Source organism: Sceloporus undulatus, chromosome 6 (genome assembly GCF_019175285.1).
Source record: "Sceloporus undulatus isolate JIND9_A2432 ecotype Alabama chromosome 6, SceUnd_v1.1, whole genome shotgun sequence".
Classification (NCBI taxonomy): domain Eukaryota; kingdom Metazoa; phylum Chordata; class Lepidosauria; order Squamata; family Phrynosomatidae; genus Sceloporus; species Sceloporus undulatus.
The window spans coordinates 32005285-32017799 of NC_056527.1; the positions used below are offsets into that span (position 1 = coordinate 32005285).

The window sequence follows — 12515 nt, forward strand, 5'->3', positions numbered from 1 at the left end:
GGAGCTTTCCAAGAACTCTATAGTGGCTTCCCAATAATACAGCAGTTACAGTACTCTTCGTCTGACGTTTGGGCACAGCTCCAGACCTCCCACCACCAGATTAACCATTTTGTTCCTCACTACAACCCTGTGGAATTAAGGCAGCAGTGCTTTCTGCTCCATTAGGTCTCAGTGGGATTTTGGCCCATTTTTTTTCCTGCCAGTTGGCTTATTGGTAATGGAGTGAGCATCATACCAAGAATGCATCTATGTAGCATGCCACTCTCCATGCACTCACTGTAGAGTTGCTCTCCTTAGTTAAGAGGACTACCATGGAATAAATGATATTTTTTTTGTAACATCAGATGAAGCACTTTCTGTTGGGGAAAGGCCGCACTGGCTTGTGTGGAAGTTGATCTGGGTTACTTGGAGTGCATAACTGCCAACACCACCTGGCCTTTTTGTATTCAAAATGGTTTTCTTCTCTTGTGCTGGAATATCACAGGCAGCAATCTAGCATGCAATTAAGCATAGCAGACTGTTAAGAGAAATGGAATTGAAGTACTGTGTGTTGAACTGGGCATTAAAGACATCCTTTGACCCTCAATCTGTGTTCTTAGGGTTGGCACATTACTGCCTCAACCCTATACTAAAAAGCTGCATTTATGTTATATCTAGCTACTCAATTCCTAATATGTTTCTTCCCCAACATGGTTCCTCCAGATATTTGGGTCTACAACTGCCTTCATCTTCAGCCATTTACTAGGTTGGGAAGATGATGGTTGGTGTTTAGCACAGCTGGAGAGCACCCAGTTAGGGAATTCCTTTTATAGCCTTCCTGTTCTGTTGCTGCACACTTTATGCATCCAAGGCTGAGCAGTGACCCCTGCTGGAAGATACAGCAACTTCCAATTAGGGTTTTTTCAGCCGTTGGAACCATCGTGGTGTTTCTCTCCCATATATAATATAACAATCATTGGCTGCAATCCAGCATCCCCTCAGCACAGCATAAATACCCACATGTGGACCTATATAGATTGAGCCATTGCCCCCTCCCCCCAACTTACTAAAAAACTGCTGAAGCCTTTCTGTATGACCATTCTGTACTTTGTGGCAAGTAGGCAGGATCAGGGGCACATGTGGCTACATTCCCATAGGCAGACATTAAGTTATTACTGCAACAGTGAGAGCCCAGGGGACTCCAGCAAAATTCGATGCCAGTGTCATCATTTTGCATCTAGCTTTGTGAGATATGAGGACACCCTTCTGCAATCTTACCCGCTCACCATGAAGCATGGAATGGCTATGCAGGGCAGCTTCAGTGATTTTCCCATATGTTGTGGAGGCTTTGGGCACTGCAGAGGTAGGTGGGGAATAACCCCCTCCCCTACCCCTTGCACAGTGCCAAAAAATCAATACCCACACACATATAGAAGGGACACTTACACCTGTAGATATCCCTAACAGGATGGCAGACATAAGTCATATAAATTCAGATAATATAACTCTCCCAAGTAGTAGAAACAGAGACTCTACTACTATTTGCCAGGTCTTAAATGGGGAAAAATACACACTGGTTTAAGCAAACATATGGTTATTCCATTGTTGTCACATGTTCTGTGCATTTATTTATAATGTTTCCTTTCCCATTTCTTTATTGCTGACTCTCTCAGAGCTTGGATATGATTGATGATGAGGTGAGACAATAATGAGATCTCTGTCTGTCTGCTTGTCTGTCTGTTTAGTGGGACTGGAATCCTGTTGGTCAGCCCTAAGTAGAGTAGACCCTTCTGTCAATTGCTGAATGATAACTCAACACCAGTGGGTCTATTCCAGTTAGGACTAGCAACAGAATTCAAGCCAGGATTTTTATGCTGTTCCATAATTGAGATCTCTGAATAGCGTACACAAAAATGTACTTTAAAAAATACAGGTATGTTCAAAATACATCACAGCGAGGACAAACCAATAAAACTGAGCACAGGTCTTGAAACTGTTAATAAATGTGGGGGGTGGGAACCTTTTGGGTGCCTTAAAAAGCATAGGAACATTTTGTTTTGTTTTGTTTAAAATTGCCTGGCACAGGAACAGCCATCCAAAATCCCATGCAAGGCTGCGGGGGGGGGGGGCAGTGGGGCAAGTGGGGCACTAGGGAAGGTGGGAGGGGTGCATGTGCGCTCACCTTTCCTTCCCCAGTGCCTTGGCTGGCTTGAGGAAGTGAGCCAAGGTAATGGAGAAGGGGCAAGCATGTAGATGTCAGCCAGACAAAAGAAAGCTATGGCCAGAATCATTTTGGTGCCTTACACCAGCCATGACTCCTGCCACTACTATATGATCATTTGTACTGCTACCACCTGTGTTTTCCCTCTTGCCTGCAAGATGATTGCCTGTTTCTTCACATAGTAAACAATTATGGAATTCACTGTTACAAGACAAATGGATAGAGCCTAGCCTAGAGAGCTTTAGTGGAAAATTATGCAAATTCATGGAGAATGAGTCTATTAATGTCTTGATAGCTATGTGCTTTCTCCAGGTTTAGAGGCAGTATACCACTGAATAATAATTACTAAAGGGCAGCAGTGTGGGAGGAGGTTATTGCCTTTATGACCTGCTTGTAGGCTTCCCAGAAGCAACTGCTTAGCCGTTGTGGGAAACAGGATGCCAGATTGGGAGACTTTTGGGAAATATATTCAGGATAGCTGTGTTGGTCATGCAGCAAAGCACAATAACATCCAAAATCCGCAGGACAGTGATGCCTTTATTTGGTCAGCCAAAATGCACAAAATACATGATGCATCATGCATTTTGTAAATTTTGGATGGCTGAATAAAGGTATCACTGTTTTGTGGATTTTAGATAGTATTGGGAGACTTTTGGCTTGACCTGGCTGGCTCTTCTTGTCTTTTCATTAGCAGAATGCTAGGTTCATATTTACTAGCTGTGAGGTGAAGGCATGATTTTCTGGTCACTATCCTATTCAAAAAGGAGCTGCAATGTGGCATTTTTGCACTCCAATAGAGGAATTCTCATTGCCTGATTTCTGAAAGTCTTTGAAATGTGAAAAATGCCACTATGCTGCACTGAACAGCACCCTCCTGTGGTGATGGTTGAAATATGCAAAGTCTAGGGAGCTCCCTGTTAGGGTAAATATCATCCTTCACCCTGAGAAGGCACATTCAAATGACAGTTTCACTGAATCATATTTTCTTGATTTAGACCAGCACATGGTGACTTTGATAAGAAATTGAAACTGTGAGTCAGTCTTCAGTTCTCAGTATAAAAAAAAATAAGTGCAATATCAGCAAGTAGTGGACAGTTCAAGCAAGACAGTCTCTTTATTCTGTAAAAAATGGGATATTTCCCTGTGCATTTCATAGCCATGCCTATGATATCCACTAGATAGTCTTGTCAAGATAGATGAACTCAAAGTGATTCAGTGAGCTACATTTATCATAGGATGGGTGGCTGGCTGGCTGGACAGAATTGAATATTGGAAGATGTCTAGGACTGAATGATGGAGGTAGGGGCTTAACTTGCCCCCATATAGTGGTGGGAAGTGTCCTTAGTTCACATTCTGCTCATATCTGCTACAGTGTGGTATCATAACAAACACTGTTGCTCTGACAGTTGTACAATAAAATTGCTTTGTTGCAGATCCTTGATGATGGACAATCTCCCAAACACAGCCAGTCCCCAAATCGGGCTGTTCAGGAATGGAGTGTGCAGCAAGTTTCCAACTGGTTAATGAGCTTGAATTTAGAACAGTATGTTCCAGAATTCAGTGCCCAAAACATAAATGGAGAACGTCTTCTTCAGTTGGATGGTAGTAAACTGAAGGTAATTGCTTCTCAACCTTGAAAAGAAGATTCAGAATTTTGTGTATCACCAAGGAATATTTTATGGGAAATGCTCATCCTGACTGCACATAAAAACATCTTTATACTACAGAGGAAGCCCATGGTAGCTGTAATGAATAATGAGGATAGTGCAAATTGCTGGAAATGTTGATTACACAGTTGATATAATAACAGTTGGAAACTTCGAATACATCATTAGCTTTGAAAATCAAGTCCTGGTAACATCATGCTAGATGTTACAAGTTAATGGACAATTTTAATGGAAAGGTGCTTAATTTCTTCTGTATCACAAATGTTTTTAATATAGAAAAAAAGACAGTCCTCGAGGATGAAGAAAATGGGAGGAATAGCCAGATTTTGTCTTCTTGGACAAGTAATTTGGTTATATCGAATTTCACTTCATCTTTGTATGCATATAAAATAGATACTTGGCCACAGTGTTAAATGCTACTTAGTTCTATTTAACTGTGTAATGAAATAACCCAATAAAGTTACAATGTTTAACTCTGAATCTAGAGATGGCAGTTACAGTGCTATTATCACTGTATATTGGGCTTTTTTTTAATCTAAGGAAAGATTTGTTTTATGTTGAATACAGAGAGATATGCATGGGTATGTATTCATCTTCTCCCACCTCTACACATACACGGAGATTGTAACTTTGCCCCATAGGATAAACTCACTGGATCTCTGAATCACCCCATATTCCATTACCCCACTCTTATAAGTATCAAACCAGAAATAGCTCATAAAACTTTAATTGCTGGAATTTGCACCACCTAATACTGGGCAAATATGATGGGTCCCTTCACATTTATGCAGCTGGAATTTGGGGGCTAATATTGATAGGCATACAAAATTGCTCCTGCCAACATTTGGCTTTCAGGCATCATATGCCCTGAGTCACCATGCTGCTGTTCATCTTAGAACATCGCCATATCCATGGGAGAGCAGGATTGGCAGCTGAGGCAGAGCAGTAGATAGTGTTCTTTGCTACTTAGGTCCAGGTAAATAAGTACTCAAAACCAGTGAAGTTATTTTGATGATGAGTGAAATCTCCCCACCCAAATAGCTTCTCCCTATCCCTGTCAGGAATAGTGGGTTTTATTTATATCCCACCCTATGTCCACAGTCCTGTCAATCATGTTCCCACTCCCCTCTTAACATGAGTGATCTCTGGCACAAGCAGGTTTTGCAACAAGGGTCCTTTTTTGTCTGTTGTGCCAGAGATTGCTCACAGATAGTGATGGGAACATCAGGCAGGTGCTTCTCAATCAACAGAGGAGTGGCCCTTCTTGATCCCAGTGATGTCTTACTGGGAAGTGAGAAGCGGGAGGAGACTGCCCAGAATCCGTAATATGTGATGGCCATACAGGATTCAGTTGAACAGTTCTTTGTTGCACAAACTGAGGTCTGACCTTGTTATCTCTTGAGCTTGAAAAAGTTAAGTCTGCTGGACTGCTATTCACAGAAAGACCAGCTACCATGACCACTGGCCATCAAGACATTCTAGGAGCTGTAGTGCAGAAAAGTTAACTTTTCCAGGTTCTTTATTTAGAAAGAAGTTGCATTTGGCCATAAATGAAACCAGTGTCATTTGTTTCTTTAATATTAGGCTCTTGGTATGACATCTTCGCAGGACAGAGCTGTCATTAAAAAGAAAATTAAAGAAGCCAAAGTGTCTATAGAAAAAGCACGCAGAGCTCAAGAGAAGATGGAGAAGCAAAGGGAAAAGCTTAGGAAGAAGGAAAAAGAGCAACTTCAGAGGAAGTCCCGGAAGCTAGAGAAGCGATCACCAGATCCAACAGAGGGCACTAATGAGCAGTGATGCATATGAATTCTTTTAGGAATGAAGGCATTCAAAGTTAATACAGTACTGTTTCCTTTCATCTTTGGGAACACTTTTGTTACACAGAGCTCTGTACCCATATCTGCGGGTTTAACTAGAATAAATGAGGAAATGAACACTGTGTAGCTAGAGTTTCCTGCAATTGCAGAACATGTTGGTACTTTTGACATATTCAGCAGCCCCAAACTGACTGTGTTCTCATGACTTGGACTGACAACCCAGCTGTCCAATTTGGGGCCAGCACTGAAAGCCTTTTTGTTTACCCCACCCACCCCACCCTTACCTTCTGTTATCCTCATTTGCATTGTACTGGTTGTGTCTGGTTCCTTTCTTAACCAGTAAGACTCAGTATTACATAGCTTGGTTTGCTATGAACTCTGAAGTGCTACTGGAAATGGGAAAAGCCCACTGAGCTTCAACAGACCCATGAAAGCAAGTAAACTGAAGACAACTACATATTGGTTGCCATTGAGTTTTAGGGGAAGAACTGCTTGTTTTGGCATTTCATTCTTCAGGGAGGTAGGCTTCAATTCACCTCAGTGCTCAGAAGTGATGCTGCTCTGTCTGTACAGAGCAGGGTTTCAAGATTTGGAGACAATACACTGGAGAATACCATGCATCAGTTGCAGAGTCACCAGTCTTACTGCTCATCAGGCAGGAAGGCAAACCCCCTTTCTCCCCCTGCACCCCTCCAGCACTTCTCATGTGGATTACACAGGAAGGAAAGCTGGGCCTTATCTTGGTATGCAGGACTAGAGAATAACATTTACTCTATGGAGTGAGGCTGGATTTCTAAAAGTTGGCTTGTGTCAAACCTTTCAGATAACTGTTTTTCATTTGATCTCTTTAGGGAGGAAGTGTCGAGTAACATGTTCCTGTAGCATGTCATGAGCCTCGGTTTTTCCCCCAGCAGATACTGAACAGAAAACTGATTTTTCCCCCTATCTTTGGTGAGGAATATGCCCTACCTCCAAGTTTGGTTGTATCACATGGTGTGGCGCAAGAAGACTGGTGTGAGTAAATGAGAGTAAAGATGAGAGTGTTATTACAGAGCTGGGATTTGGCTTGCTCTAATTCCAGAACCTGTTAAAGGAAATAGTTTCCCTTGGTATGCAGTGTGCACTTTTAAAACACAGGAAAGGAAATGACAAGATAGTGTGAGTTTTAAACTGTAATGCCCTGTTAGCAGAGTGATGTGCTGAAAAAGAAATCTAAAGTAAGCATAGAGGAATAGTCAAGATTTTTCTTAAAACAAAGTAATGAGGTAGGAACCTTTTTGAAAGCTCATTTTCAAAGTGCTTTCTCTGAGGGAATTGAAGAAAGTCCAATGTGGATTTTTCTGAGAGATGACACTCTTTAAACAGGAAGAATGTAATCCAGCTACATTTGAGCATGTTTAAATTACACCAATTTCATTGGGAGTGATTTAATTGCTTATTTAAATCTTCCCTCCTTTGAAATCACTGGCACTTGGAAAAAAATATTTAACTTTAGCTGGATTGCATCCATCAGTATCTTGCCAAATGACCGCCAGTAGCCTAAGTTGTCTTGTCACACTCTGAAACAATACAGTTAGGTTTGGATCTCAACCAGCTGTTCTGTGGCTAATTCATTTTTGGCCAGCTATTGATGCTGCATTTCTCAGAATTAGGCACTAAAAGACAGAAAGGTTGGATTCAAATGATGAAGACTCATGAATGGGTTCTACTAATCCTATTCTTCACTTCAGCATCTATGTTTGCTTTAAAGCCTGGCTGTACTTTACACTGGAGTTTCCTAAGCAAGTCTGTTAGATATGAGCGGTCATTTCTTCTTTTCAGCTGCAACAGGTTTGTTGTGTCTGTGCTTTTAAATACATGGTCATCTGTCTACATGGTAATGGCTGTAATCCCTGGCCCCACCAACCCAATGCAGTTGTTTTATGTTACTGATAACATTCTGGCTAAAATCTGCAGGTAAAATAACAAAAGTCTGCCACCAAGAACACTTGCATTAAATAACTTGATCATTCTGGCAGTTCCTTGTGTAACCAGATGAAAGAAAGATCAGTGTTGCAGGAAGGACCCACTGATTGAAAGATCTGTTTCCCCTTTAGGGAGCAAATGCAACAGGAAATCTGACAAGAGACCTGGTCAAACCAGGTTTACTTAGGCAACTACATGATTATATTTAGGTAAAAGAAGTGTATCTGGGAGAAACTGGAAATGAACTATTTTAACTATGAAGTTATTAAATGCATTAGATGCTCACTTTTTTTAAAAAGTTATGTTTACATGCTGGTAATTTAAAATGGATGTATATACTAGTACTGTCCATGGGCACATTCCTCTGCTTTATATTATTTATGCTGTCCCCATTGTTTTTCTAAGATCCCTGTGGATTCTATTGCATTGTACATTGACTTTGCATTCTTGCTATTTAGAACCATGCAAATTGGATTTGCAGACAACTGATTTGATTTATGTCCTGTAATTATTTTTTCTTTATTGCTTCTTGATGATTTTAGAGCTCAGCATTGAATTTTAATCTGACTTCTTTTTGTTGTTATTGTTAATGTAAAAGGCATCCAGTTGTAAGGTGTGCATGTGTGTGGAGGGGAAGACTCTCTGGTACTGAAGAAAGAAAAGCATACGTTAAACTTGTGTATATAAGCAGGCAGAGAAGAATAAGAAAGGCTGAGTTCTACTCTTCAATGTGGAAACAGGATATATTTTCATGTTGCTCCTACTTCCGTTTTTGTGTGAAATGTGTGGCATAGTTACAACATGCATCTTTCTTCAAATGATTCGGATCTTATCTCTTGGAATCTTCTTTTTGTTAAAAAAAATTGGAAGCATATTTCCAGTGTCATGGGGGGGGGGGGCAGGGGTCATGATGTGAATGTTGCTGAGAAACTGAACTTGAAGATTTTCTAATTTCGTTTTTGAGTTTTGCCTTGAACAAGTGTCCACAAAACAGCTACAACATATTTGCTGCTGGTGTTATAAATGATGGAGAAATGTGTTCTTGCCACACAGCCACAGAAGGCACAGGAATTTAGGTCAAGTTAGGTAGGTGCTCAGAGCTTTAGTGTGGACAAAGGCTTGTATACACCCAGGAGAGTATACAGTATGCACAGCTATAACCATGAGTTCAAGTTTGTGCTAAAATGGCATCCCATGCTGCTTCTTCCATTACACCGGAAGCTAAAAAGGGACTGTTTATACTTTCCTTACCATGTAAGCTCATATATTGCCAATTCTGACACAGCCCAAAACAGATAGTGTTCCATAGTGTTTATAAATTTCACTGATTTCAAAGGCATATCCTAGTAGGAACCGAAAGAAGTGAAAAAAAGCAGTGTTTACCCTAAACTATGATTAGGGAAAAGCTTAATCCTTCTCTATTCATTCTCTTGGGGCCATCTACAGTGTTATAATTCACCAGTTTCTTACTAGCTTTTAAAACCACTGATGGAGCATGCTCTTTATTTGGATTACAAGCCAAACCTCCACAATGTTTTGGTTTGCCTGCGCAAAATATGCCCTGGTAGTACAGTTGTGGTTGGCACTAGGAACTGGCAAAGTGATATATTTGCCAACGTCAATGCAGTTTAATTATTCCACTACATGTACCACCATTTGGGCAGGGCAGACACTCCATTTATGAGGCTCCAACCCTGTACTGCTAATGCAACTGGGAACTGATCAAAGTGGGAGTGTCCACCAATGCTACCTAGCCTGTGCTAGCCAGGGTACCCATTCGAAGTACAGCTACAGAAAGATCCCATAGGACACACAAGGGAGGAAAGAGGAGCGACATAAGGACTTGGGGGCCATAAAAGTTGGAAACCCATTGCTGGCTGAAGTAGCTGGTGAAACCATGGCTTGCAGCATACCAATCCTACATGCTGGAGTGGATCCTGTAGATGTGTGTATTCATCTGTCTGAAGGCAGCATCTTTGGTTCCAGCCATGGAGAAATCCTCCCCCAATGCTGAGAGGGATGAGAAGTCAGATTCTTATTGTTGCTGCTCTTTGCAACACAGGTACAAGAAAGAAAGCCTATGTTTCTTTTAAATATTAAAAGAAGAAAAGTTAAAAATTAAAGATGTAGGGCAAGATCCAGCATTAAAAGACAAAGCCACAATGCCATGGCTACACTTTATCTCCATCTGACCTCTGAAACTCACTTTAAAAACCAGTCAGCTGTGCAGAGTGACCGGTCAGTGCTGTTCCAAAGTGGAGCATTCTGGGATGATGAGACCAACAATGCACCTCTGAGGTCCTGTCACAACTCTTCATTGCAGTGCTACTCACTGTTGGAAAGGGGCTGGTCATATCATCCTGAAGCAAGCCACTTGCAAGTATATCTCTGTTGCTTGGGATGGCTGACTGGCTCTTAAGATAGGTTTCAGGATCATTTGTGGTTGTAGCAATATTGCCTCACCTACCAATGAATACAAAGCAGTTACTATGTCCTAAGTCCAACTTAGGACGTTGCAACTAACAGGATTCCAGCCATCATTGCTTGAATGTCTTGCAGAGTTGGTCAACTTAAACATTCAAGAGAGAGGCCTTTTAAAGACAACAACAACAACAACAAAGATTGTGCATTTAAAAGGACTTTAACATATAAAGAAAAAAGGTCAAAGTTGGCGATGCATAATTGTTAGGTTATCAGCTGGAGACTGTCCCTCTTTGTTCAGTGATCAACAGTTTTGGTTCCTTTGTAATTAATGCTTAGATTCCTTGTACTTTCAAGACTTGGTCTTATACTGTGAAGTCTCATCTATGCATAAATATATTTAATGGCCGCCCAGCAATTTCAGAAGTGTTTTCCAATGTGTAATTCAGAGTTAGAACTAGTTCCATGTATCCATCCAAACAAAAGTGTTTTCTGTTACAAGGAAGGCACTTCTCTCAACATTTGTAACCTAGGAGATATTACTTAAAACTTCACTCTGCAAAGAAAGCATTCAGTTGCTTATATTCCTTTATATATTCAAATTAGAGGGTGTAGAATTGTACTCAGAAAATTTGTTTCTGAAAAGATTTTTTAAAAAGGTTTATTCTAAAGGATGTAGTTTCGATGTAGCTTAGACGTTTATGAATTTTCAGGAAATTTCTACTAATTCAAAGGGGAGCTGTGAAATCATAGACAAGATTTTGATATTTTCCATTATTCCTCACTGAATTAGAATACTGAAAATAGATATTGTAGAAATGGGAAAATATTTGTTTGCAAAAAGCAAAACAAGGCAAAACTTGGGAGCTATTCTAGCAAAGCTCAAGGATTACTCTGAGCTGCAACTTATTCCGGTTATATCCTCACGTTATGGAGTTGATCAGTTGCCTTTTTTTCTATTTGAAAATCATAGATGAGGGACAAAATGATTTGGAAGAAAATGTTTGTGTAAGGCATATGTTTCCCAGTGTTTTTCTCTGGCTGCCTTTATGCGTTTGGCTTTCCGTTTTTGCAGAATCAATATTGAGTTTTGTTATTCAGAGGGAACCACTTTGGGACTCATTTTGTTAGCTGTACACTTGAATTCTTTTGGAAAGCTCTGAGAAGCTTTGTAACAAAACCCAACTGTGACTTCAGAACTAAATTGGCTAATCAGTATTGGTATAATCATTGGTCATTTGCGTCTTACACAGTTCTTTTGGTTCATGGTCTTTTCCTTCTATTGCATTCTTTTGACACGGCAAAAGCCTATGTTTGGAAAGTTGCAACCTATCCAACATTGCCCTGAGCTCTGTAACTAGAAAATAGACCCTTGCAAACATTGATTATAAGGTGCATGCATCTTATTTGGCACTTGATACTTGATTTTTTTTTCTTTTTTAGTCTTTGTTCCCCCCTGTGATAGTGGCTACTTTTTTTACCTGGACCTTTGGGGAGGGGAATCTACCTAGTGCAATATTTACATAATAGTCATTTCTGGCAGCTAATTTCAAATAGTCCTTTTCCTTGTTAACCATCTTGCCATGGAAGTTAAAGCTTGAGGGAAGCATGTGCCGTCGCTCTGCCCCCCCCCCCCCCGCCTAATTATTCCCTCCCTAAAACTGGAGCAACTTTGCTAAGGAAGAGTCTCAATGATGGCCAGAGGTTCCAAAGTCAATAGGATGGTGAATTCCCTCCATGTTTTAGCCTGAACTTTAAAGGAATTATCTGAAATGCTGAACCTGAACCTACTTTGTGGACAGAGTTGGACATTTCCTCAAAGTTCAAACTACAACATGGAGGGTTCACCACCCCAGTGATATCAAAAGCACCAGCCACCATGGAAGGCAGTGCATTCTCCAGCCATTGGACCTGGGCTGTTGATGGTATCTTCACAATTCAGTAAGAAGCTACAGAATAGTGGTTCCCATTACACAGGTAATGGAATAATTGGAATAACCCTGTTTGGTGGATGAGCTTCCAGGCTATCAAAAACAAGTCTTTAATTTCAGAAGGTTGGGCCAGCCCTTGTCTCACGGATGGACCATTGATAGTGCACTAAGGCTAACAGAATTATTCCTGGTTGCAGGAGCAAATCCTGTTCCAGATGCCTTTGCAACTGAGTAAATTAGAAATGGAATAACCTGAGTATGGAAGTGGGCTCTGGAAAGGAACAGGAATGACCAACAGAAGAAATGGAAAGCTTAGATTTTCTTTTCAAATGGCAGTGTTCATTGCAAAATGTCACAGTGGAACTCCTATGCAGTAATGGGGTTTTTTTCAACATCATTACTTTTTATCTCTGCTTTTATACAAATTTTTACATTCACACTGAGAATTGACTAGTGTTACATATGGCCAACACAAGGCAGCCAACCTCTTAAAGTGCACTGTGACCCACATCTT

The 12515-nt window shown here is 40.7% G+C and overlaps 1 protein-coding gene across 7 annotated transcripts in view; it reads left to right on the forward strand.

Annotated features, from left to right (window-relative positions):
- Window positions 1-8469, forward strand: part of PPP1R9A (protein phosphatase 1 regulatory subunit 9A) — a 164677-nt gene extending 156208 nt beyond the window's left edge. For 4 of the 7 annotated variants that reach the window (XM_042471796.1, XM_042471799.1, XM_042471798.1 and 1 more), the window contains 3 exons: window positions 1653-1676; window positions 3634-3816; window positions 5452-8469. In XM_042471796.1, the coding sequence (XP_042327730.1) occupies window positions 1653-1676; window positions 3634-3816; window positions 5452-5664 (420 nt within the window). In that variant the 3' untranslated portion in view covers window positions 5665-8469. The remainder of the gene's footprint in view (window positions 1-1652; window positions 1677-3633; window positions 3817-5451) is intronic. The other 3 variants (XM_042471797.1, XM_042471803.1, XM_042471801.1) reach the window with 1 other exon arrangement.
- The last annotated feature ends 4046 nt before the right edge of the window (window positions 8470-12515 follow it).